We start from the raw sequence: 27185 nt of genomic DNA, 5'->3' as shown, positions 1-27185 counted from the left end.
TCATTTCTGTATCATTTGCATTTGACATCAACACCATCTCTCTTCATTGATGTCATTTATGAAAATCACAAATAGCAGTGGTCCCAGAACTAATCCTTGAAAGACCCTAGTTCTAACATTAGACCAATTTGAAGAGTAACCATTATTATGTCAACTACAATCAGGTCTGCATACATACCAAACATAGTGCATGCAGTAAGGCCTTAATTCATGAAACTTCCTTTGGAAATTGGTACTGCATTGTTTCCCCACCGGACTAGTACTTTTTATTTAGTGTAGCATAATATGGAGGCAACTCACTGTGAAGTGCCTCTGCCATATAAGACAATGTTATTAGTGCCAACATGTACAAAAGTATTACTTTTGTGCCCTTAAAAGATGATATCTGATCTATGTCATCAACTTTTGCCCCTGGCAGACATACCCCTGGTCCTATTCCACCTATCCTTTATGCACAGTATATAATCCCATCTCCCTGACAATAGCCAGCTCCTGTGGGACCAGTGCATTCTGCCCTGAATGTTCCTGTTTTGTTGCCTGATACACAAAAGTGAGCTCTGGCATTCAGTTAGGGCACAGAGTTTGATGCTCAGCCCTATAGAGGTGTGAAGTCTATGTTTTCACACCTATAGTCTTGTTCCCCACAGGAAGCACTGAATGGAGCATACTGGGAATGGTAGGAGGTGATTCACCAAAATCATAAATACCTGAGTTATAAGAAAAGTAGGATGCTAGTAGGTCAGATTTATCTTTGGCTGAAGTGACAATAGAACCATCTGGTTTTGACAGAGGTGGGAATACAGATGGGCAAAATTTGTGACCAACAGCTTTGGAAAGAGACCAGACTGCTTGACTGCCATTTTGACAAGACGCAAGTTTTTTAATCTTAGTCTGTTCAGAGTCTAGTTATGACTGATTAATAACTGCTTTACAATTGTGCAGACAGAAAATGAATCTGGAGATTTGGAAACAAGCCAATTGCGATATGCAGCATTCTTACCTTGAACAGCCTTAGAACATTTATTGGAAAACCATTTATTAAATAAAGGATGAGATTTTAAGGTGGAGAAAGGAATAAAGAATTCTATCCCAGAAGAAGAATTTCACTGATAAGTCTGAGCAAATGTTGACATCAAAAGATTTGAAACAATCCGATGAAGGTAAAGAAGATATCTTGCAGATCATCCATTTTGCATTCTTGTAATGCCAAACAACACGAGGTTCAGAAAGGCCATGAGAGAACGACTCCATTGGACAAGAGACTATCACCAAGTTGTGATCTGAGGTACCTCGAGGACCACGTACTTAGGGTTGTTTGTGAGAAAAAGATCAAGCACATTGGCTGCATGGTTAGGATTTTCTGGTAATGATGAAAAATGCTATATAATGTTAGAATGGTTTAAAAAATAAAATGTTAAAAACTGCTTAGAAAAACTAAAAATAAAGTTTAAAAAAAGGGGAAGGAAAATAAAGTATGGAATCTCTTGTTCCCTCAAATATGCTAATAGGAAGAGATGAAAAAATTACAGAAAGAAAAAACAGTGTTGATTCTTCAGGGTTGTGAAGGATGGTCTTCATTCTTGCTAGTGAGGGTCTTGGTGCAGTGGCCAAGGTTGAAAACTGTGTTATATGTTTGTGGCTAGTATAGATTTTTGTGTGGATGAATAAAATTTTAATGAATTTGTTGAAAGTAAACTGGGAACACAGCCTAAGTTAATAGGAGTTACAACTAAATAAATAACTAAACATAGTAAAACTAAATTTAAAACACAACAATACATGATAACTAGTTTTGATTATAAGAATAAAAGCAATTACATTTCATAACTAACAGCCAAATAATGCCTAGGCTTTAACATAGACTATCAAGTCACTACACTAAATGTCACTATACCCTGGCTTTGAAAATTGTAATGTGTCAGAAACAAAATACACTGATTTCAGTAATCACATAGGGAATGAAAATATACAATCAGAAAAAGTCATATCTATATATATAGTGTAATGGTATAAGCCCCTAGTACAAGGGGCATTGAATAAATTATTTACCTACCTATGAAGGAAATGAGATAGTTAAAAATCTGTGTTTTTGTTTTTTAATAAAACTTCCCTGAACTTTGATACATTTGTTCCATTTTTTTGGCAATGAGGAAATACCTAACAAAAAAAATTCAAAAAATTTTTTCAATTCGTCCATCAAAGAATGCAGAAACAGCAGACTTCAATTCATCAGCAAAGCGACATCCACGTATGTTTTTCTTGAGGTGATGAAACAGGAAATAGTAACTGGGGTCCAGATCTGGCTTGTCAGGTGGATGGGTAAGTTCTGTAAAGTCACAGTCTCTCAAAGCAGCAGCAACAACATGTGATCTGTGCACTGTCCTGAAGAAGCAGCACACTCCTGGAAAGTTTTCCACAGGATTTTTCCTTTATGAATTCCCTTAGGTTGTATAGTATAGATGCATGTGACTGTCTGCTTGTGTTCCAAGTAGTGAATGTACAAAATTCCCTCAGCATCCCAAAAAATGGTGGTGATAATCTTGCCAGCTGAAGGGTGTGCCGAACTTTTTTGGGTAGGGGAGAACCCCTGTGCTTCCATTGCATCAATTCTTGCTTGGTCTCAGGATCCCAGTGATGAATCCACATTTCATCACCCTTAACAATGAAGATGAAAGTTTCAAGACCCCTTCCATAAAGCTCTAAATTCTCTTCACAATACCCACCGTACTCAGAATTACCTCTGCACAGGGGTCAAAAATCTGGAAACCCACCTTGCACTGACTTTAGTCATCCCCAAATGTTCAAGGAGGATTGCTATAACTGTTCGCACAGATATGCCACATTCCCTAGAGATTTGGGACACCTTTAAACACCTGTCATTCAGCATAAGGGTTTCCATAGCTTGGCACATTTCTGGAGTGATCACTGTCATAGGCCTTGCTGGCTGTGGATCATTTTCATTTTTGATGGACTCTCTACCCCACTTGAATTGTTTTGATCAGAATTTTACCTGGTACTCTGAAGGTGCACTGTTGTCATACACAGCCAATATCCATTTATGAAAGTCCTTTGGCTCATTTCCTTCTTTGGTGAGAAACTTGATGACTGAATGATGCTCCAATTTCAGCAAATCCATAATTTGAATACACGTGTTTTCCTTCTTTCTGTTACAGCAGCACAACCAAAAAACACAGTAGGATCAAAATTCGTATGATTCAAGTTGAGATATGTAGGAACATGATAAATCATTGAAATATAACTATGGAAAGTATCTTAGGTAGATAACTTACTGAATGCCCCTTGTATTTTATGTAAGCCACATAATTTTAATTACAAAACCAGCATCCACATTTCAGTATAGTGTAGGGAGCATAATACAAGCAAGAAGTTCAGAGCATTAATTGCATACTACAATGCAATATCGAGGGCAACTCATAGTGAAGTGCCTCAACAACATGAGATTGATGCAATAAGTAGTACACTCAATGCTAAGTGCAAACTTAGCATTGAGTGTACTACTATGGCCATGTTCTACCCTTACAACAATGTTTTATTTTATATATTAAAAATATACTTTAAATGAGAAACAATTTTGGATAATTTCAGTATGTCTTTAATTTTTATCTGTTTAGTAGGAAATTTAAATTAAGCATCGCTAAACATTAACAGTATTGGTAATCATTGATCTTATAAGATTAAAAAAATGTGTGAATTGCTTTAAACAAGAGTGTCTCATAAAAATTATAACAAACTTTAATTTTCTGTAAAAATATATTTAGCATCCAGTTGTGGGACTTGCTGCATTGGAAAGACTAAAAAAGATTATAAGAGGCATTCAAAATAGCCACTATTAGCATCATGCATGGCATGAAATGTGTGAGAGCTGAATGATACTTAGAGGGATAAACTTGTATAGAAATGGTGGATACAGTAGGACCCCGCTTTTTGGTGTTTCGCTAATACGGCAGTGTTCATTATGTTTGGCACGACGCACTCAGCAACCGAGTCCAAGAAGGGCATCAGGTGCCACTTTATTGTCAGTGAAAACATGTTATTAAGCTTTTATATGCATTTTCAAGTGAAAACAAACTATGTTTCACTTTTCTGTGATTTCCACCATTCAGAGGGGGGTCTGGAACTAACCCACCATACGAGTGGGCCCTACTGTATTTATTGACAAACTGATCACTGAATTCCTAACTGCTGGAGGTTTCAGTAGATGCACTTTATTTTTAATCACATCTCAATGATATAACCAAGTTTTCCACCCAAATCAGTGGTCAGGATAGTTCATCAAAAATACTTTACATCACTTTAACGAGGAAATACTGTTGCACATTTATTAAGAGGTTTAAAAAATTACGTACTACTTATGGTTTAAGAAATATCGCGCAACAAGCAGGAGCTGTGCTTGTGATTAGCAGCGGTCTAATTCACACAGCTGTACTTGCATACACAACAGTTCTCTCTATAGCTAGATTCATCTGATCATGGAATTTTGTTAACAGGGTCATCTAGGCTGTACTGTCTCGATGACTTCTTTTCCAATCAGGAAATTACTCTTACGACCAGTGAACATCAAGTATCATTGATATTCAATGGTCGTAAGAGTTGAGGAAGGTACATTTTCCAAGAAGCAACTCTCAGTATGTTGTGGATATTGGATATATGAATTTTAGTGATTGTTCAAACCTTGCCAGCAAAACTGTCACATCGTTTCCACTCCATACATTACATCACCAAATTTGTTTTGTAGTCATTAAGTGAGATGGTGCCAAAATTAACTTAATGCTACAGCATTTACACTTTCCTCAAATTTATTTAGAAGGAAACCCTATCTTTAGGCGTCAAAATATGGCTAATATTAGTATTAGTAACGGCCGCATGGTGCAAGAAAGCCTATGGCTTATGCTGCACCAGCCAAAAAAAAAAAAAAAAAAAATCCGAACAAAACAATGATAAAAACAAAAAAAAAATAAAAATAAAAAATAAAAAGATAACTAAATAATAATAATTAATAAAAAAAAAAAAAAAGGAAATTAAACCTATCATCCTATGCGCTTTCCTTACCCAAAAGTATTATCCAGATGACCTTTGAATTTCCCCAAACTGTCGGCCTCTACCACCCATGAACGCAACTTATTCCAGTAATTTATAACTCGCTGGCTAAAATAAAACTTCCTGCAGTCCAATCTAAACATATCCCCCAGTAACTTGAATTTATGTCTCCTAGTTCTAGCACCATTTATAATCTTGAAAATTTTGTCCTCATTCATTTTACTGATGCCTCTCAGAGCCTTAAACACCTCAATCAAATCTCCTCTAAGGTGTCTAGTTTCCAAACTCTGCAACCCACATATTCAAAGTCTTTCTTCATAAGGACGCCCTTTTGCCGATCTCACCAGGCGAGTTACCCTTCTTTGCACCCTTTCAAGAAGCTCGATGTCTTTCTTTAGGTGCGGTCTCCATACTTGAACACAGTATTCCAAGTGTAGTCTAACACAAGCCTTATATAATGCGATTATCACGTCCCTATCTCTACTTGCAAAAGTTCGATAGATCATCGATAGGACACCATGGGCCTTCCTTGCAACCTGTTTACAATGCTCAGAGAATTTCATGTCTGACCATATCGTAACACCCAAGTCCCTTTCCTCCAGTACTGGGTTTAGTTGAACTCCACCAAGTGAATAAGTTTTTTTGGGATTACTGTTTCCCAGGTGTAATACCTTACACTTTGTTGGATTAAAGCACAGTTGCCATTTTTCTGACCATTCCTGAAGTCTATCTAGGTCTCTCTGAAGAAGCTCAGCTTGACAGTGATCATTAACTACTCTACCAATTTTCACATCATCTGCAAATTTAGACCATGCCCTCTATCCCTTCATCAATGTTGTTTATGAAAATTAAAAACAACAGTGGTCCTAATACTGATCCTTGGGGAACCCCACTTCTTACATCAACCCAATCTGAGGAATAGCCATTTATCACAACCCTCTGCCTCCTGCCCTGAAGCCATCCTTCTATTTATCTAAGGATTTTCTCAGTGATTCCAACCTGTTCCGGCTTATAAAGCAACCGCTCATGTGGGACTGAGTCAAAAGCTTTGCTGAAATCTAAATAAACAATGTCGAAATTATTCCCTAAATCCAGCTCGTGAGTGACCCTTTCGAAATAGTGAACCAGATTTGTTAAATGTGATTTTCCCTTTACAAAACCATGCTGAGTATCCTTGAGAATTTCAATTCGATCCAAATGATCCTGAATTCCACCCTTGATCATTGCCTCCATGATTTTCCCTACTACTGAAGTCAGACTGACAGGTCGATAATTTCCAACTTCACTTTTAGAGCCACCCTTATGTATGGGAGATACATTTGCACTTTTCCAATCCAAGGGAATCTCCCTAGAGTCTAGTGATGCTCGCATAATTAGCCTCAATGGTTCAATGCACTCGCTTGCCGCCTCTCTTAAGATTATAGGGTATATTCCATCAACTCCAGGAGCCTTACTGGTCTGTAGGCTCGAAAGTTTTCATTAAATAATCTTGCGAAATTTCAATATCATTAATTACATATTTTTTAACTTCGCTCCCACAATTTCCTATTGCCACAAAAGGCTTTTCATTTGTAAATATCGATGCAAAATAACTGTTGAGTTCATCTGCAACGGCAGCTGGTGTATTTATTACTATCCCCTTTCCCTTACGTAAAGGTCCGATCTGGTTTGTCCTGCTCTTCTTGGCATTTATATATGTGAAGAATTCTTTATCCCCCCCCTCTTTGCTCTGTTTGCTAGTGATTTCTCATAAACTGCCTTTGCCTCTCGAACCTTTTCTGTGGCTCTATTATACATCACCTTGTAGCTGTTATAGGCTTCAGTACGTTTTGTTGCTCTGTAACCTTTCCATTCCAATTTTTCTGCTCACGTAATGTGGTAACTTCACTATTCATCCAACTTGGAACCCTTCTCGTGGAGTATTTTTTAATGGTATATACGCATTTAAGGCATCTGTGATTAACGTTTTAAAAGCGTACCACAGTTCAATTGTATTCATTCTCTGCGCGATATCTACCCAGTTAATAGAAGCCATGTAGTACCTTAAGGCATCGTAATTTCCTTTTCTGAAATTAAATGAAATCAGCATGTTCAGGAGGCAACTAGAGGGAGTAATACTCTTGATTTGATTATCAGTAGTGATTCTTCATGCATTAAGAATCTGCAGGTAAATGAACTAGGTGGCAGTTATCACAGTGTGCTGAAGTGGGATTTACTCAAAGAGGTAACTACCATGAGGGGTAAAGGGAAGGGTTATTGCTTTCGTAAAGGCGACTACGATGGACTGAGACAGTATTTAAATTCTATACGGTGGGACCAACTGATGATGTTACCAAGAGCAAATTCAAAATGGGAAACATTCAAAGAACTTATCTTGGAAGCTACTAGGCTTTACATACCAACTAAGAAATATTGTTCAGGGTTTAGGCCTAAGTGGATGTCAGATGAACTAATGAGACATATGGCAGAGAAGAAAAATGCATGAGATACATACAAATTAACACGTGACACAGAAGCCTATGATAGATACAAGTTGATCTGTAACCAAGTTACAAAAGAGGTTAGGCAGGCGAAGGCAGATTACGAGAAATCTTTGGCAAGGGATGCAAAGAAAAACAGCAAAGAGTTCTTTACTTATGTAAACTCTAAAAGGAAGGGGATGAATCAGATTGGGCCACTTGATATCGATGGGTCAAGTGTTGATGATCCTGCTCAGGTAGCTAACAAACTGAATGAATATTTTGCATCTACATTCACACATGAGGAGTTATTCAGAGAGGGGAATGCCAGAGGTGTATTCAACTCTGGCAGTAAGCTAGAGAATCTTGTAATAACTGAGAGTAAAGTGGAGGAGAAATTGTTGAAGATAAATACAAGAAAGGCACCTGGGGTGGATGGGATCTATCCAGTTATATTAAAGGAAGCTGCAAAGGAAGTACCCATGGACTGGAGATGTGCAAATGTGACCCCAATTCACAAAGGAGGATCAAAGGGTGACACAAGTAATTATAGACCTGTTAGTTTAACTTCTGTTCCTGGAAAATTAATGGGGGCACTGCAGGATCATCTAGACAAGACTTCAGTTATAGCTCAGACACAGCATGGTTTTGTTAAGGGGAAGTCTTGCCTGACCAATTTGACTGGATACTATGATGCAGTCACAAAAGAACTGGGTGCAGGGAATAACTTTGATATTATATACTTGGATCTTAGAAAGGCTTTTGATACTGTTGCACATGGAAGACTGCTGCACAAATTGGAGCAGTGTGGCACTGGAGGCAAATTGCTGCTATGGATAAAGGGGTGGTTGAGGGGGAGAAGACAGAGAGTGGTAATCAATGGATACTGCTCATCGTGGACTCATGTTATTAGTGGAGTCCCTCAGGGTTCAGTATTGGGTCCATTATTGTTTTCTGTATTTATAAATGATATTGATGATGGTATATCATGCTTAATGTCGAAGTTTGCAGACAATACGAAGGTTGGCAGGGTTGTCAAGGACACTACTGACACTATGCTACTGCAACAGGATCTGGAAAGGTTGAGCAGATGGGCTGAGCAAATGAAGTTTAACATGACAAATGTAAAGTACTACATATGGGAAACAGCAACGCCAGAGCAACATATCAACTCTGTGGAATTACACTGACAGTGGTAGAGAATGAAAGGGACCTGGGGGTGGTTGTGCAGGCAGATATGAAGTTTTCTGAGCAGTGTAGCTCATGGTGTATTGTCGATGATATATAGGAAATTTTCTAGCAGGGATAAGGAGGTGATTATTCCCTTGTATAAGGCAATGGTCAGACCGCACCTAGAGTACTGTATACAGGTCTGGAGGCCTCATTTCAAGAAGGATGTAGAGATACTGGAACGAGTACAGAGAAGGGCAACAAGATTAGTGAATGGAACAAAGGGGTACTCTTACGAAGAAAGGCTTACGTTTTGCAAATTACAGTGTCTGGAGACTAGGCACCGGCAAGGTGATCTGATAGAGGTGTATAAAGGCTTGAATGGTTTGAGCATGCTCAATGCTAATGGGATTCTTCCTCTTGCTCAGAATAATCACCTGAGAGGGCATAAATTCAAATTGAGGAAAGACAGATGTAGGATAGACGTGAGGAAATTTGCCTTTAGCCAGCGGGTGGTTGGTTGGTGGAATAGACTTCCATCCCTTGTCGTGGAAGTTGATAGCCTAAATAAGTTTAAGGCTCAGCTGGACACGTATTTCGAACGAACAGAGGGGTGAAGTGGAAGTGGTTATTTTTTATTTATTTGTGTTTTTTTTTTTTTTTTTTTTTTGGCTGATGCTGCATAAGCTTGCTTTCTTGCATCAAATGCCTCTGCTAATGCTAATGCTAAAACCCATTCCTTTGCTTTTTTCACTTCCTGCTACTGGTTCCTCTACTGTCAGCCCTGTTATGTCATCTGATTTATGTGTGATGACGAGGTCTAGGATATTCTTTTCTCTAGTACTTTCCCTGACATGTTGATACAAATAACAGTCATCTAGTTGATTTAAAAATTTTGTTCCCCATGTCGAGTTTCCTTCCCATTTACTCCAATCAATTAGAGGCAAATTGAAATCACCCATAATAAGGCATTGACGCTTACTCACCCATTCTATTTGCATGTAGAGGCTTTTGTCATAATCTTCACAATCACCTGGTCTGTAGATTACTCCTACTCGCATTTTACCTTTGTTTCCAACTATCTCACACCATACAGACTCTATACTAGCATGTGAAATGTCTGAATCCGCGAAAGCTATTATCGCTCAGGCTGCTTCTGATAAGAAGCATTACCCCACCACCCCTTCTATCTAACCTATCCTTCCTAAATACATTATACAAGCCGTACTGAAACTCATCATCCCCAATTTCCGGGTGGCACCACGTCTCTGTAAGCCCTATTATGTCCGCGTTACTTGTTTTAACCAGCAGTTCGAATTCGCTCATTTTATTGACGACACTTCTAACGTTGCTGTATAAACAATTAAGATTTACTCTTCTTGTATATTTAACAACCCTAACACAACCCTTGAAGTTTTTTAGGCTCTCTTCCCTGATATTAGCTACCCCGCTCACGTGAAACGTTTCTGCCCCCAGAACATCTAGATAATACGTCCAGTTGGGGTAACAGATAAGAACTCTTAAGGTATGTGCAAGAGTTACTTTGACCAATATTATCAGATAAACGTGTGTCAGTATTACCCACATCCCCCCCTAACTAGCAGTTTCCCTGAACCTTTAAGGTATCCTCAATAATACTGTCAAAAACCTTTGCACCACCTTTGTTTAAGTGTATCCTGTCTCTACAAAAGAAATTCCTTCTACCTACAAGTGTGGGCCATGCTGATAGAAATTTACCCCCTAAAGCCTTGCAGATTCCTTCAAGTCTTGAGTTAATCCACAAGGCTCTTAACATATAATCCCTCCTATCATGTCTGGGTAGAATTGCAGACACATAGACATTATGGCCTAGCTTGCACCATTTCCTCAGCATGGTCCTGTATTTTTCCAACAAATTGTCAGATCGTGTACGTTTGATATCATTTGTCCCCACATGAATAATAATATTTTCTTTACCCCCTTTAAAATCTGACAATCTGTTGGTGACATCATCAATAGTTGCTCCCGGCAGACATACCCTGGTTCTGCTCCACCTATCCTTATTACAAAAAATATTCCCCGTTTCCCTGACAATGGAGTCTCCTAATAAAACAATGTCCTTTTTAACCAGAGTAGTTTGCACTTGGTTTTTCTGTTTTGAGGCTCGAATCGGGTGTGCATCACTTGGTAGATTGCTGGAGTTTTGAGTCCCTGACAAGCTCCCAGATGCATTATTTTCGAGGGCAAGCACTCGTTTTTTCAGGGACTCAAATTGTTCCATCAGTGCACCAAATTGTAATTTAAGATCGGTGCACTCCTTACATCGATCACAAAGAAAAGAATCCCCAGGTGAGGTAGGATTAGTCACCAGGTTGACCTTGGAAAACATTCCACAGGTTCCACAACGGATTAAATCATTACTCACCCTTAAATCGCCATCGGCTATTTCCGTGTGAGTCACAATACCCTGTGACGTGTTTAAGGCAGATCTCATAACTACCATTATAAAATTAAATGAATATCAATGAAAGTAACTTTAAAAAATTATATCTATAATATTATTAAACTCAGTTACAGGAAAACCTATAACAAAATAATCCAACAATATCTGAATAAATCAAATATTTAAAAGCACTATCCAAAAGTAAACCACTAAGTCCCATCATACTGTGAAGCAAAAGTTTTTTTTGCAAGGGTATGTCAAAGTGTGATACTATTTTTTTGGGACATATCTTATATGTACCTCCTATACACATGTATATGTTATACTGTAATGCAATAAAGAAGAGTAAAATAACCTGTGGTTCGACATCAAGTATTGCCATCTTGTTATCTGTATGCAATCTCCTTATTGTCTCCAATTTTGTTCCATACATGGCCTCTTCATGAGTTCCATATTCCAAATATTCATTGGCTGCAATATCAGCCATCATCTCATCATGAGATACAAAGTAATAATTTTTTCCATTCTCTTCACCTTTTCGGGGATGCCTTGTTGTATCTAGTGAAAATAAATAAATAAATAAAAAAAGCTTGATTTATAAAACAAATACAGCCTATTTAAAAAAAAAAATGTCTATCTTGAATAAACATGCAATATAGAATGGAGCATATACAGGTAACTCCCACTTAACGCTGATAATTCGTTCCGGAAAAACAGAGTGCTAAGTGAGTTCGCGCTAAGTGAGCGCCGCATTCCCATAAGGTAACATATGTTGCGGTCGGTGCCATAGGATATTTCCTAATCAATAATAAACGGTAGTGAAAAGATACACAAATGTGGGTCAAAATATTTAATATTCAAATATTTGTACATATAAAATATTCTGCATTACATATGTATATAATTACGTGGTAACTACTTACATATCAAAATTAAACTTAAAATTCCAATTAAAATCATGAATTAAATTGACCTAAATTGATTCAATTTAATCGAAGAATTTAATCATGAAAAATGTGTCGATTTTGGGTTGAACTTTGGCCTTCTTCCAAATAAACTAAAAAAACCTGGCATGTTTTTTTTTTTTCTCTTTCAATATGAAGCTTCTTTTAGGCATTCGTTCCCACAAAAGTCCTGCTTCATCTATGTTAAAAACTTGAGAAGTATACCACATAATACCCCTCTTCAATAATTTTAACTAGTTCTTTTTTTAAAAGTTTTGACTCCTTTATCTGCACTTGCGACTTCTCCCTGGATTTTAAATCTATTCAAGAAGCCCTTACCAGTTTTAAATGGTAAGTGCTGGTTAAATAGATTTAACATTCTACATTTTTTTTTTTTTTTTTAGGTGAGTTTTCTTCAGATCATCATACTAACTAATCTCTCTCTCTTTTATAATATTTAACTTAACTGAATTCTACATTGTATATTATCTTCGATAAAATTAGTTAAAAAGTCTTTCCATTTCAATCCTAATAGTCAGCTTAGCCCTAGTTGCTTGCAGTGGAATAGCTATCTTTCCCGCTGCTAAAATTAATTCTTTATTTTTTTATAATTGTTCTTACAGTTAAACTTGCAAGTCCTAAATTATGGCACACATCCGCTTGTCGTTGACCGGAATCGATTCGCTTCAAAACGTCTAATTTAATTTTCAAATTCAGTCTTTTTCTTACATTTAGTCTTTGTACTGCGCCCAGACTTTATTGCTTTTTCATTCTTATCGGCCATTATTAACTCTTCAAAAATGTAACTGCTTTTGTTGCATTAATTACGATACAATGTTCAAGTAAACTGTCCATTACGCACGATATCTAATACTGTACTGAGTGATGACTAGACTTCAGATAAATGCATATAATGCAAATATTACAGGCAATATACTTGATCATTTTTTAAAATGTTTATCTCGGAAATATGTAACAAGTATCTGTACTGCAATTAATTTAGCGTGCAAGAAAATTTCACTGCGCGTGGGAAACGTTTTAATGCTGTTGTGGTATTCATTTTCAAGCTATTGACACCATCAAATGAAACGACAGAAGAACATTTCAAGGAAATAATGTCAATGTTTATCGGAAAGCAGTGGTAGCAAAATTCTCAGAATTATTTAGTTTAGCGGCAATGACCAATCACTGGAGATGCTTTTAATGAAACATTCACAATGTGATTACAGGAGCAATGATCTAAATTGAAATATAATTATAGTGCAACCTTGACATACTATGCCTGGTTATATCACAGTTTCAGATATACAGCAAGTGTAATCATGTTCCTCAAGAAGAACATAAAAAAATGCAGTTTATGGGAAAATACGAATTTCACAATAGATACTTGAAAAAGGAAATTCTACATCCTCACACAGGGGGAACCAGCTACTGCAATGGTTTTCAATGCAATGGTGTGGACCATTGAGCTACTATACTTTCGTCTGCAGTGTATTCCCTCAATAAGGCAATTTAATTTTTATAAACAACAGTAGTAATCTAAGGGTAATTAATCATGTTTCAATGAATGAAAAGTACATCGATGAAACATTAACTGAACGTGGAACACTCGCCTCACAAAACTAAACATTTAACTCTGAAGGAAGAGAGGACAATCAGCTACCACATTTGTCAGTTCCGATATATTCAATTATACATTTTTGTAAACAAAAGCATGTGGCATTCTTTTCAAGGATGAAAGCGCATTTATTAAAATGGCAAAAACTGCTAAAGGTAAAATGTATATGAACTAACAAGCAGTTTGCATATTTTTATAAGTTGCTGCTGCTGAATGCAGTTTCTCTGTAATTATACTACAGTACTATAAAATTGTTTGTTGTTTATAACCTAAACTGGTACATCCTTGGTAGGGGGAGAGAGACAGTCCCACAGTCCAATCTATTTTACTATTTTCACTATTATACTATTTTCTATGGAAGGTGATTTCCAAGACGTTGGTTTTCACCTATGCAATGATTTCTAAAAAAATACTTAAATCATGAAATTCAAGGGGTATCTATTAGGGAAAAAGGTTTTTGTTTGTTTCTCATGTTAAATTTCTCAGTTATAGTGGCTATTGGATTATGTGATTGAATTGTTCCTTCTTTCCTAGTGTGGGATTGTAATAATAAAATGATAATTTTGAATTTTTTTTTTTTTTTTTTTTAAGTATACAAGACACTGCTGTTTTATTTTTTTATTTTATAAGTACAGCATTTACTAAAAACAACAACAAAAAAACCCTACTACATTAAAAGTGCATTTGACATTTAGAATGTTTAACTCATTTCATCTACTGTTGACAAAATAGTAAAACTAAAAGAGAGAGAAAAAAAAAAAAACATGTCAGATGCTTGCTTAATAGGTCATCCTTTGGTCATTATGTATTTGTGCTAAAATAAAAAATATTGGGGGGAAAATGGGTAAATTTTATTTTCATCTACAATGTGCTTTGCTTATAATGTGGGTGTTAAAATTGTCTCTGACACTTGCATTATATCAAGGTTGCATTGTATTTCAATATAATAATGAAAATTTAAAATTCTCTCCATAGCTTATTATGTTTTAACATACAAATTAAAAAGCATAACATTTACTTGTAACATACTTTTTACAGTTAAGTATGCAATAAAAATATAAACTTAAGCAAATTAATACTGCTTAATTTACATTTTTTACTGCAGATTTAGCTGTTGCTTTATTATATTGTTGAATCACAATAAACTAACATTTTATAACAGAACAAAGTGGCAAATATTACATAGCTGGTTCATTTACCATCACCATTTTTATATTGTGTCAAAAGCATAAGTGATGAGTGTGGATTTGCATTTTTGTGTGCACAGCATTGATTTCCCTCTGGTGGTACTTTTTTGGAACTAATAGTTAATTTGTACTTTCCATTTCCTTATGCTTTGGATAAAGATTTCCTAATATAGCCAGTTTAAGCGAGACCTTTACTTATAATCATCTGTATATTTCAATTTACATGGTAATCCAATTATAGCCAGCTGAACCGAGACCTCTACTTATATGTAAAAGTTTGTAACTTTAAATATTTGTATGTTTCAAGTTACATGTGAAATGAAATTAAAACGTTCTGTAAAGGAATTAATAAAAATTTAACAGATTGAAACAAAAATTAAGTTGGCATGTACCCAAATGAAAATTACTAATTCAGTAAACTGGTTAAGATGTTAGCTTTAGGAAAAATTAAAGTTCTGTGTAGAATTATAGTAGAAATAGCACTTAACTCTTAATTTTAAGGATGATTTACAACTTTTTAAGAATTGTAGTCCTTAACATATTAACTACCGATACACTATGAGATAAATGTGGAGTTTCACTGTGCACGAGGAATTCAACTATGATTTTATCCCACAGTTATATCAAACTGTCTAATAGACAATTAGGCTCTTTTACTGAATGCTCCTTTATTATATTCAAGAGGAGAACCATGTGGCAGGTAAAAATATAGTAACAATGCTCATATAATAAAGAACAGATCATATTACATAGAATAATCTCATAAAAAATAGTTTTTCTATTTTATTCATATTAATAGCATGAAAAAAGATTAGGCTCTATAATAATTGATAATGTGACATCACATATTGAATGTTTCTCTAATATTGTGGCAGTTAACTGCTAGTTGTATGATGTGTTCTCTTTTAACTGCTTTCTATTAAAAAATTCTTGTTAATGATATACAGGAATTTTGCCATTAGGAATAAGGTGATTATCATGTTTGTAAGACAACGGTTAGGACACATCTTGAGTACTGCATACAGGTCTAGAAGCTTCATTTGCAGAAGGATGTGAATCTGTTGGAGCAGGGTGCAGAGAAGAGCAACAAGGTTAGTGAGAGGAACAAAAGAGTGCTCTTATCAGAAAGGCTTTGGTTCTGCAAACCGCAGTGTCTTGAGTAAGCTCAATGCTAATAGAATCCTTCCTCTTGCTCAGACTACGCACATGAGGAGGGCATAAACTCAAATTGAGGAAGTATGGTTGCAGGATAGATGTACAGAAATTCGTCTTCAGTCAGACAGGTAGTTGATTGTTTTAGACAAACTCCCATCTGGTGTTGTAGAAGTGGGTGGTTTGAATAAATTCAAGGAGGAACAACTGCAACAAAGAGAAAGAGGCTACATAAGTTCATACCAAGGTGTCTGTGTTAACATAAATTTTAAATAGCTGGATAAACATGTAATTTCAAGCTTTAAGCTGCCCAACTCAGTGCCAGAGCTCGCACTTGTGCATCAGGCAACACAGTGGCAATCCCCAAGGCACTGGGATTACCACCTTTCCTTTCCTTTTTTGCATAGCTTATTGTCAGGGAAGCAGGAAATGAGCTATGCAAAAAGGATAGGTGGAATAGAGCTAGGGTATGTCTGCCAGGAGCAAATGTAGATAATGTTGTAGGGGAGATATCATATTTTAAGGGCATAAAAGGTGATATTGTTGTAATGTGGGCACTAATGATATTAAGAATAGAAGATCTGAGGATTTAATAAACAAATACAGGACAATATTGGGAAAAAGTCACAAGTTATAATTAAATTTGAAAGTATGAAATTCTGCCCACACCAGATAAGGAGTATGAGTTAAGAGCCTTGTCAATTAATTTGGCCCTGGATACACTGTGTGCAAGACTATTTTTACAGAGGTGGGATATACTTAAATTGAAGGGGCACAAGAATATTCACTGATGCTACTGAGAAAGTGTTAGGTGGGTTGGAAAATTGATAGCTTGTGGGAGGGGATACACAGACTAAGACATGAACTAGAGCCACAGGCAGAGGTGAAAGTGATTCTTGCACTGCTTCTATTGGAACAATGAACAGCCTGGAAAGCAAGGTGTCAGGGATTTCAAGCCCTGTTGTGGTTCATCACGGAACAAGTAAATATAGAGGATGTGTTAGAGTAACTAAGAGTAAGAGCACGTGCAAGTATACATGCACGTGCTCCGGCACTGAGTTGGGCAGCCGAACGCTTGAAATTACATGTTTATCCAGCTATTTAAAATTTATGTTAACACAGACACCTTGGTATGACACTAATTCTAGGAGTATTGTGAATAAAATTGAAGAATTTGAAGTAGTGATTAAGCCATTAAATGTGTAATGGTGTCATTCAGGCATAAGTGATACAGAATTTGAATATGGGGGAGTACAATGTGTACAGAAGGGCAGACAAGACAGGAAGAGTGGGGGTGGGGTCATGCTCTTAGTTAAAAAGCATATTAAATCTAAGGCAGTGCATTCAGCCAACATGGATGGCTAGTGCAATGTTTAGTCAGTTTGGTGTGACATAAGCACTGGGAATATCACCATCATTAGGCCTATGTGTTGTAGGATCTGATCATTAGTAGCTGCTCTTCATGGATTAAGAACCTTCAGTTAAAGGACTGTCTGGGTGGCAGTGAACACAAAATATGCTGATGAGACTTAATTAAAAACATAACTACTGTCAAGGCAGAGGGAAAGGCTTCTGTAAGGGTGACTATATTAGTCTCACATAGTTTCTAAATTCTCTATATTGGGACCATCCGATGACGATGCCAGCAGCAAATGCTAAATGGAAAGCATTCAGGGAAATATTCGTAGAAGCTACTAGGCTTTTTATACCAACTAAGGAAATACCATTCCAGGCTTAGACCTATATGGTTGTCAGATGAACTGATGAGATGTGTGGCTGGGAAGAAAAATGCAGGGGATGCGTATAATTTATCTGGAGATACAGAAGCCTATGGTACATATAAACTAGTCTGAGTAAGTTAGGTTTAACTGATGTCAATCCTGCCCAGTTTGCTGACAAACTGAATAGGCATTTTGCATCTACATTCATACCCCAGTTCTTCATTGAGGGGGAATTCCAGAAGTTCATCGGGAGCTAAATGATTTTGTGATAACTGAGAGAAACTTTTGTCTCAGTTATCACAGGAAGAGTAATTATTGAAGCTGAACTTAAAAAAAGGTACCTAGGGTGGACAGAATATATCCAATTATATTAAGGGAGGCAGCAAAAGAGGTAAGCAAATCCTTCGCCATAATTATGAGAGAATCTCTGGAGATGTGCAAATGTGTCCCCAATTCACAAAGGGGATCAAAGGGTGAAACGAGTAATTACAGACCTGTTACCTAAAATTCTCTTCTGGGGGAAAATAATAAGTCTCTGATTGAAGAAGTAATGCAGGGAGTAAAAGAAGTAATGCAGGGAGTAATGAACTCATCTAGATAGAAATTAACTTATACTGCAGGTACAGCATGAATTTGTTAAGGAATGATCTCGTCTACCAAGCTGATTGGATATTATAATGTAATCTGACCAATCTGATTAGATATTATAATAAAGGCATTGGATGCAAAAAACAATTTTTATATCATGTACTTGGATTTCAGGAAAGGTTTTAATACTGTTCCACATAAAAGGATGCTGTATAAACTGGAGCAGTGTGGCATTAAGGGTAAGTTACTACTCTGGATAAAGGGATGGTTGAGTGGGGAAGAAAGAGTGTGGTTATTAATGAACAATGCTGTTCATGGACTAATGTTATTAGCAGAGTTCCCCAAGGTTCAGTGCTAGGCACATTGTTTTTTTCTATATTTATTAATGACATTGATGAAGGTATATCAGGCTTAATGTCTAAATTTGCAGATGATACAAAGTTTGGCAGGGTGGTAATGACAATAATCAGGGTAAGCTGCTGCAACAAGATCTAAACAAATTAGGCTGTTGGTCTGAGAAATGTCAGTTGAAGTTTAACATTGATAAATGCAAGGCACTACATACGGATAGCAGTAATCCCAGACTAATGTACCAATTGTGTAGTGTTTATACTGTTCTTCTTGTTGTTATTTGGTTTTTAAGAGCATTAGCAACTAAGGCCATATTGCTCCGGGGATATGCGGTGGTCATTCCCTGACCTTTCTGCATCCTCCGTATTTGGTGGTCACGGGCTTGAACCCCGGTCTAATCAAGAAGCGTGTGCTATGCACTGCTGCTCCTGCCCACCTGGCTACGAAGGTGCCAGTGTTACACTCAGGGCAGTGGAAAATGAAAAAGACATGGGGCTAATTGTGCAGTCAGGTATGAATTTCACTGAGCAATGCAGACAGGCTGCTAGGATAGCTCATGGAGTTTTGTCTATGATATGTACAGGAACTTGTACTAGCAGGGACAAGGAAGTGATTATCCAGTTGCATAAGACAATGATAAGGTTGCATTTTAGGAAGGCTGTGGATCTGGAACCAGTGCAGAGAATGGCAACAAGATTGATGAAGAGAATGAAAGGATGGCTTTACCAAGACAGGCTTCAGTTCTGAAAACTGCAGCATCTTGAGAACAGGCACCTCTGAGGTGATCTGATTGAGGTTTTAACACTTTGAATGGATTGAACTGGATGCTGATGAAAATAGGAAAATTCAAAAGTCAGCTGCACCAGCACTCAAGGAGAGGAGAGAAACATATAAGAAGGGTTTTTATTTTTTTAAAATTTATTTTGTTGATGTGACAAAGGCCAAATGGCTTTCTTGCATCACATGGTGAATACTAATACTAATCAGGATTAATAGTCATTCATTCTATAAGAAAGTCAATGAAGATAATACCTTTTCCATTCTAGGAGGAAAATACTAGCCATTAATTTATTCACAGATGGCACAGTCTAAAATAGGATTTATCTGCAGGTGGTGAGAGCTTGTGGTATGTATTATTCCATGCTGGTTTGCTTGCACTTCGGGTGAGTCAAGTGATGCACCTAGTTCCTGTCACATTTTATAAATATATAGTGAACTTATCTCCCCCCCCTCTTTTTCCGATTTCTGTAGAAGTCTGGTTGTAATTTGTATGCCCATTTCTTTTTTTTTTTTTAAAGCAAAAGGAGCTTAAAAAGTACACATACTCTGCTGAATTTCAGTTCCATGTGAATGATTTATGTTCCACACCACACATACCGATATCCATAATTATAGCCAGTTGATTAACAGATATCCTCAATTCATTTCAATGAGGGTCATAAATTTTTTGAACAGTATCAGAATTCATAGATGTTGTTGCTGAGTTGTAGTTTATTTGCCACATTTCATAACCTTTGTTGATGGTGGTGGTATGTTGTTTAATGACACAAAGGGCTGCTAAGGCCATATTGTGCCTGATTCTATTTACTTGCAGTTGAAATGTTAAAATCTGTTTAATAATCCTGTCTGCTTCAAGAAAGCAAAAAACTCAGCTAGATTTGCATTGTCTCCAATCAGATGGGATAATGTTAAAGGTTCTTGCAGATGTGCAAGCGACGTGAAAATTGTGTTTCGAGCATTAATGTAATGATTACAATTTAGAAGGATATGCTTCAACGTAAGTGCAGTCTGACAATATGTACAAATAGGCGGATCTTCCCCATGAGTAGATAAATTTTGGTTAGGTGTGTGTGCCCAATAGACGCACGTCCTAGCCATGATCACCTTCTCTTGCCTATTTGATGAGGTTCCCATTTGAATTGCAGAAGCTTATTACCACCCTGAACCTGCCAGATGTGCAACCATTGTTCTCCACACACGTTTTTTATGACTGATTTGTAGTCTGTATTTCTTCTGTAGTTCTGTAATTTTTCTGTAGTTCTTAGCCACTCAACTATCCTTTATCCAGAGTAGTAACTTACCCTTAATGCCACACTGTTCCAATTTATACAGCAGTCTTTTATGTGGAACAGTATTAGCATTAGTAGAGGCATTTGATGCAAGAAAGCAAGCTTATGCAGCATCAGCCAAAAAAAAAAAAAAAAAAAAACCCACTTCCACTTCACCCCTCTGTTCGTTCAAAATACCTGTCCAGCTGACCCTTAAACTTATTTAGGCTATCAACCTCCACCACAAGGGATGGAAGTCTGTTCCACCAACCAACCACCCGCTGGCTAAAGGCAAATTTCCGCACGTCTATCGTACATCTGTCTTTCCTCAATTTGAATTTATGCCCTCTCAGGTGATTTTTCTGAGCTAGAGGAAGAATCCCATCAGCATTGAGCATGCTTAAACCATTCAAGGCTTTATACACCTCTATCAGATCACCTCGCTGGTGCCTAGTCTCCAGACACTAATTTGCAAAACTTAAGCCTTTCTTCGTAAGAGCACCCCTTTGTTCCATTCACTAATCTTGTTGCCCTTCTCTGTACTCGTTCCAGCAGCTCTACATCCTTCTTGAAATGAGGCCTCCAGACCTGTATACAGTACTCTCGGTGTGGCCTGACCATTGCCTTATACAATGGAATAATCACCTCCTTATCCCTGCTGGAAAAATTCCTGTATATCATTGACAATACTCCATGAGCTACTCTTGCAGCCCGTCTGCACTGCTCAGAGAACTTCATATCTGCCTGCACAACCACCCCCAAGTCCCTTTCATTCTCTACCACTGTCAGTGTAGTACTACAGAGTTGATACGTTGCTCTGGGGTTGCTGTTTCCCATGTGTAGTACTTTACATTTGTCAATTTTAAACTTCATTTGCCACCTCTCAGCCCATCTGCTCAACCTTTCCAGATCCTGTTGCAGCAGCATAGTGTCAGTAGTGTCCTTGACAACCCTGCCAACCTTTGTATCGTCTGCAAACTTGGACATTAAGCTTGATATACCATCATCAATATCATTTATAAATACAGAAAACAATAATGGACCCAACACTGAGCCCTGAGGGACTCCACTAATAACATTAGTCCACGATGAGCAGTGTCCATATTAAAACCTTTCAGACTACACTTGATAGTTAGGAGAGCATGCAGTGGTCAGATGTTCAGCGGCTTGATCTGCATGTTCACTTCCTTTGATGCCTACTTGATCTGGTATCCAACAGAAAGTGACCGGTTGGTTAGCAGCATGTAACACAATTATCTGTGATCTGATTTGCTTCAAGACATATAACCTTTATAGACATATAACCTCTATGATATAGATGTAGGAAAGGAAAGGAAAAACTGAGTCGAGTAAATAATACAAAGGTCTTTGAGATAACAGAAGAGGAGAAAAAGCAGTATGTACTGGAACTTAAGAACAAGTTTGAGCTTCTGCAGACTGCTCAGGACCAAGATATCAACGAGGAATATTGAAAGTGATAAAGCCCAAGAAACCAATAGGGAAAAAGAAGAAAAAATTAGTCAAGAAACACTTGTTATGATGAACCGAAGGCGAAAAATGAAGAGCAAGATAAACACTGACAAGAAAAAAATTGAGTATACTGAGTTATGCAAAGCCAATAGAAAGGGACTCAGAGAGGACATAAGAAGATTTAACACAAGAAAAGTAGAACAAGCATTAAGGGAAAACAAAGGATTTAAATCAGCAGCCATGAGCAGTAATACGGAAAGACAAATGATACCGAAACTGAAGAATAGCGATGGTGTACTTATAAACAGCAGAGAAGGCATAGTTCAAATAGAAGAAGACTACTATAGAGAATTATACAAGGAGCGAGGGAATGATACCAGCAGTGGGGAAGATGGATTGCAAAGTAGCAACACATACGACATACCCGATATTCTTCCTGATGAGGTAGAACATGCATTGAAGAAAATGAAGAATCGGAAAGCCCCGGGGGAAGATGAAGTTACTGTAGAGTTGTTAAAATTGGGAGGAAGAGAAATAACACAAAAACTGGCAAGGCTCTTCACAAAGTGCATTATAAAAGGTGTGATGCCTAAGCAGTGGAATAATGCAATCATAGTTTTGCTGCATAAGAAAGGAGATAAATCAGAAATTGGAAATTATAGACCAATTAGCTTGTTATCCCACATCTACAAGTTGTTCACAAGGGTCATTACTAACAGATTAGAAAGAATACTTGATGAGAATCAACCGAAAGAGCAAGCTGGGTTTAGGACAGGATTCTCAACTATGGATCACCTTCACGTAATATCACAGCTAATGGAGAAAGCAAATGAATATAAAACACCATTATGCCTGGCATTTGTGGATTATGAAAAGGCATTTGACTCCATACAGCATAAGGCAATGTTTCGGGCACTGGAAAGACAAGGCATAGATACCCCATATATTATGATTTTGAAGAAAATATATGAGAGTGCTACCTCCTTTATTAGACTAGACAAAGACAGTAGCAAATTTAAAATCAAGAAAGGAGTTTGACAAGGAGACACAATATCTCCGAAGCTGTTTACTTCTGCCCTTGAGGAAGCTTTCAGAAGATTAGACTGGTCGCAGAAAGGAGTCAATGTGAACGGAGAGTACCTAAACCATTTACGATTTGCAGATGACATTGTGGTCATAAGCCACAATCCAAAAGAATTAGAGGAAAATCTTAATCAGTTATGCACAGTTAGTAAGGATTTTGGACTAAAGATGAATATGGCTAAAACAAAAGTAATGATGAACAAGTATGTCACAGAAAGGGAAATAATGATTGAAGGAACAGTAATTGAAAAGGTGAAGTCATATACTTATCTGGGACAAGTTATTAGCTATAATAATGATAAATGGCTGGAAGTCAAGAGAAGAATAAATTTTGGATGGATTCAGGAAAATATAGTCACATACTGAAGAGCAATATCGCAGTTTGTCTGAAACGTAAAATAATGAACCAATGTATACTCCCCACCATGACTTATGGAAGTGAAACTTGGGCACTCACCAAAAGAATGGAAGAGAAGCTGAGAACTACACAGCGAAGAATGGAACAAATTATATTGGGAATCAGACTGTTAGATAAGAAGAGAAACACGTGGATTAGGCAGCAAACTCAAGTAAAGGACATTCTTATCCAAACTAAAGAACTAAAATGGTCTTGGGCAGGGCACATAGCTCGAAGACATGATGACAGATGGACTAAGAAAATAACAGAATGGTACCCAAGAGGAGCTAGAAGAAAACATGGAAGATAAAGGCAGAGATGGATAGATGAAATTCATGAGTTTGTGGGTAGTAAATGGATGGCCAGTGCTCAAAACAGAAGGAACTGGAAAGTTGCTGGAGAGGCCTTCATCCTGCAGTGGATTGAAAATGGCTGATGATGATATAACCTTTGTTGAAGGCTTTGCACTGCTTATACACCTGTGTTTAGGATAATTACCATAACAGTAAGTTTTCAGTTTAGTAAAAACGTTCACAAAATTTTCATTAAACAGCGACTATAATAATAATAAAACAATTTGGTATGACCCTTTCAGACAAAACATTGAGTAGTAATGATTAAACTAGTCTTGCCTGCTATTGTTAATGTTGTCTTTCCACCTAATAATATCAAAAAACCTGTGTATATTTACAAAAGTGAATAATATAGTTAAGTTTAAAAAAATAATCATTTAAATGAGTCTTTTTTATTATTATGAAAATTTATACAAAAAATTTAATTATTACTGTGATATACCACACATTACATATAATACATACCACCTGTTATAATCTCTTATAACAGGAGGTATGTATTATTTATAAAAATATACATGTTACACCAAAGAAACATTTCTGTTACTTTTACTGATTTTAAATGTTTAAAAATTTTTAAAATCAGTTTTACACTAAGTTTTAATTAGTGCATCCTGAGTTGAGTATGTGTGAAATCCTTTGGCCCCATCAACTTTTAGGTCCTCTGCTCTCTTCAACCATCTTATCCACACAACTGAAACTCAACTTACCTTCAAAAAAATTGCTTTCTTTAATTTCTCTATTGAAGACTCAAGAAATATTTATGTATGAAACATTTATGTAAATTGAAATTTTATAATCAGGCTGGAAAAGAAGCAGAAAAGTATAGTCTGTTGTAAAATAGTTTCAATTTAAAAAAAAAAAAAAAAATATATATATATATATATATATATATATATATATCTATAGATAGAATCAAAATATTACAGAGTTTAAATTATAAAGTTAAAACTTAAATATTAAGTGTTAAATATAGAACGAACCGATTAATGCCATCAAGCGATAGAACATTACATCGGATGTTAGATATGCCATAATTAGATAAGTTATAGTGTAAGTGCCCTCCATGGTTTGAAAATCGATGCAGCCTCAAGCCAACAGTACCCCCGGCATACATGAAAAAGCATATATAATAATAAGATAATTAATATAATAAGCCTTACGTGGGAACGGTATTTTGCAAGGGACTTTGTCGAGGGCTAAACCCCTACAAAATATCCAACCCATGTTAGGCTGAGCTATTGATTTCTGTTATCATCTAATTATGGTGTATATATATATATATATATATATATATATTTTTTTTTTTTTTTTTTTTTTTGAAATCGTGATAAGCATGATTAGTTTTCTAAAACAAGCATTGTAACTTTTTGATTTACTGCATGATGTGAAAAACTAGGTTTCAGGCTTCTCTGCAACATGAAACCTTCCATGTTTTAAACAGTTTATATTGTTATTTATCTTGTGTTTACAACAGTTACTTTTCTCTTTAGTTATGCACAAAGACAGGTTTGCATTTTGTTGGAGAATTGACTTAACCAAAGATAAACTCTGCATCCATCTTACATTATCTGAAAAATTTAAAAAAAAAAAAACCAGCATGCTACTTACAGCAGATTATTTTTTGAAAACCCTCTTGGATGTGCAACTTATCTGGTAAAAAAATAACAAAAAAAAATTGAAGAAATATTATCTATTGACACTGCCAAAAATTAATATTAAAGAGAAAAAAAAAATCTTTGCTTGTGATGTAAAGTGATCATCACAAAACTGGGGGGAACTGCAAACAAGCTGCTAGAAGAACTGTTTTGAAATCAATATCTTTATAACATCTTTCTTTGTGTTGACCTAACAATCAATTTTCTAGGAAAATTATCTATTGGTTGCTTCATTATAAACATATAATGAATTAGTGGAATTTCCAACTGTTAATTCTTAGAAGTTTATCTAATAATTATAATGTACAGTGTTAATTACTGCACTCAGGAACTATAAATTGCTGATCATCTGCCTCACCAACATTTGTTGTTTGATTGTTATTTGGTTTTTAGGAGCATTAGCAACTAAGGCCATATTGCTCCGGGGATATGCGGTGGTTATTCCCTGACCTTTCCACACCCTCCGTATTTGGTGGTCACGGGCTCGAACCCCAGTCTAATCAAGAAGCGTGTGCTACGCACTGCTGCTCCTGCTCACCTGGCTAAGGAGGCACCCCCTCAGTAACAATAAACAATAAAAACACAAAATCAAAACCCAAAGAGATGGGAATACTAGAGTATACTTGTTACACCTCTAGCGCTAGTCTACAAATTTGTTTATTGAAATGGATGCACTGGACTTTCCATACCTAATAGTAAGATATCCAATTTGTTTTATGCAGATTTCTGCAATTCAAATGTAATTAATGATGAAGATCAAAGGTTAAAATCATACTGACTTAATTCGAATAGATATATTAAGTTTTTATTTATTTATTTTTTTGGTGGACATTTACCACCAACATACCTGGAAAACAGTTACTAATCCAGTAATAAATAAATAAAAAAAAGTTCTCATTCATATTTCAACCAATCTCATATATTCAATACACAAAACTCATATTATTAAAATGTCAATTGATTATATTAATTAATTTAGATATTTTATAGAATAGACATTTTTCATATTTTAAAATAAAACAATGATATACTATAAATTTAAAAAGTAGCTGAAGTTAATATCTATATATATAATACTTACGTGGTATAGGATAGGCATATTTATCTGGATGGTTACTGATAAGGGTGTTTTTGATATGCCTCCTTCCTACACCATGTGCCCCTAAAAGCAATAATGAAAACATAATTATAGAAGTAATTTTTACATTCAAATTTGGATTAACAATATTTTTGTATTTTTTATTATTTTGATTTTTAATGATTATTAATGGATGATGTTTCTGATAAAATTATTTTAAAATTATAGATGGTTTATAAATCATTAGAGTGCCTGATTTTGCAATTTAAGTTTTAAGAAATATAAAAATGCAATGTATTATACATATATTATTCTTTACAATGTCATCTTCACATAGGGCCTTACTATAATTATACAATAATTATGATATTAATGCCATATTAACTAGAAAATTTTTATTCTGAACATCATATTACATCGTTATTCAG

The 27185-nt window shown here is 36.1% G+C and overlaps 1 protein-coding gene across 7 annotated transcripts in view; it reads right to left on the bottom strand.

The window, feature by feature from the left end:
* Positions 1–27185, bottom strand: part of LOC150084231 (peripheral plasma membrane protein CASK-like) — a 1403586-nt gene that overhangs the window by 24821 nt on the left and 1351580 nt on the right. For all 7 annotated transcript variants that reach the window (XM_090375948.1, XM_090375952.1, XM_090375953.1 and 4 more), the window contains 2 exons: positions 26761–26841; positions 11465–11667 (listed from right to left, as the gene is read on the bottom strand). In XM_090375948.1, coding sequence (XP_090232074.1) covers positions 11465–11667; positions 26761–26841 — 284 coding nt within the window. The remainder of the gene's footprint in view (positions 1–11464; positions 11668–26760; positions 26842–27185) is intronic.

This window comes from Mastigoproctus giganteus, chromosome 6 (assembly GCF_048544385.1).
Source record: "Mastigoproctus giganteus isolate SK-2022 chromosome 6, ASM4854438v1, whole genome shotgun sequence".
Lineage (NCBI taxonomy): Eukaryota > Metazoa > Arthropoda > Arachnida > Uropygi > Thelyphonidae > Mastigoproctus > Mastigoproctus giganteus.
Note: the sequence above shows the minus strand (reverse complement) of the source record. Positions and strands in the feature narration are given on the sequence as shown.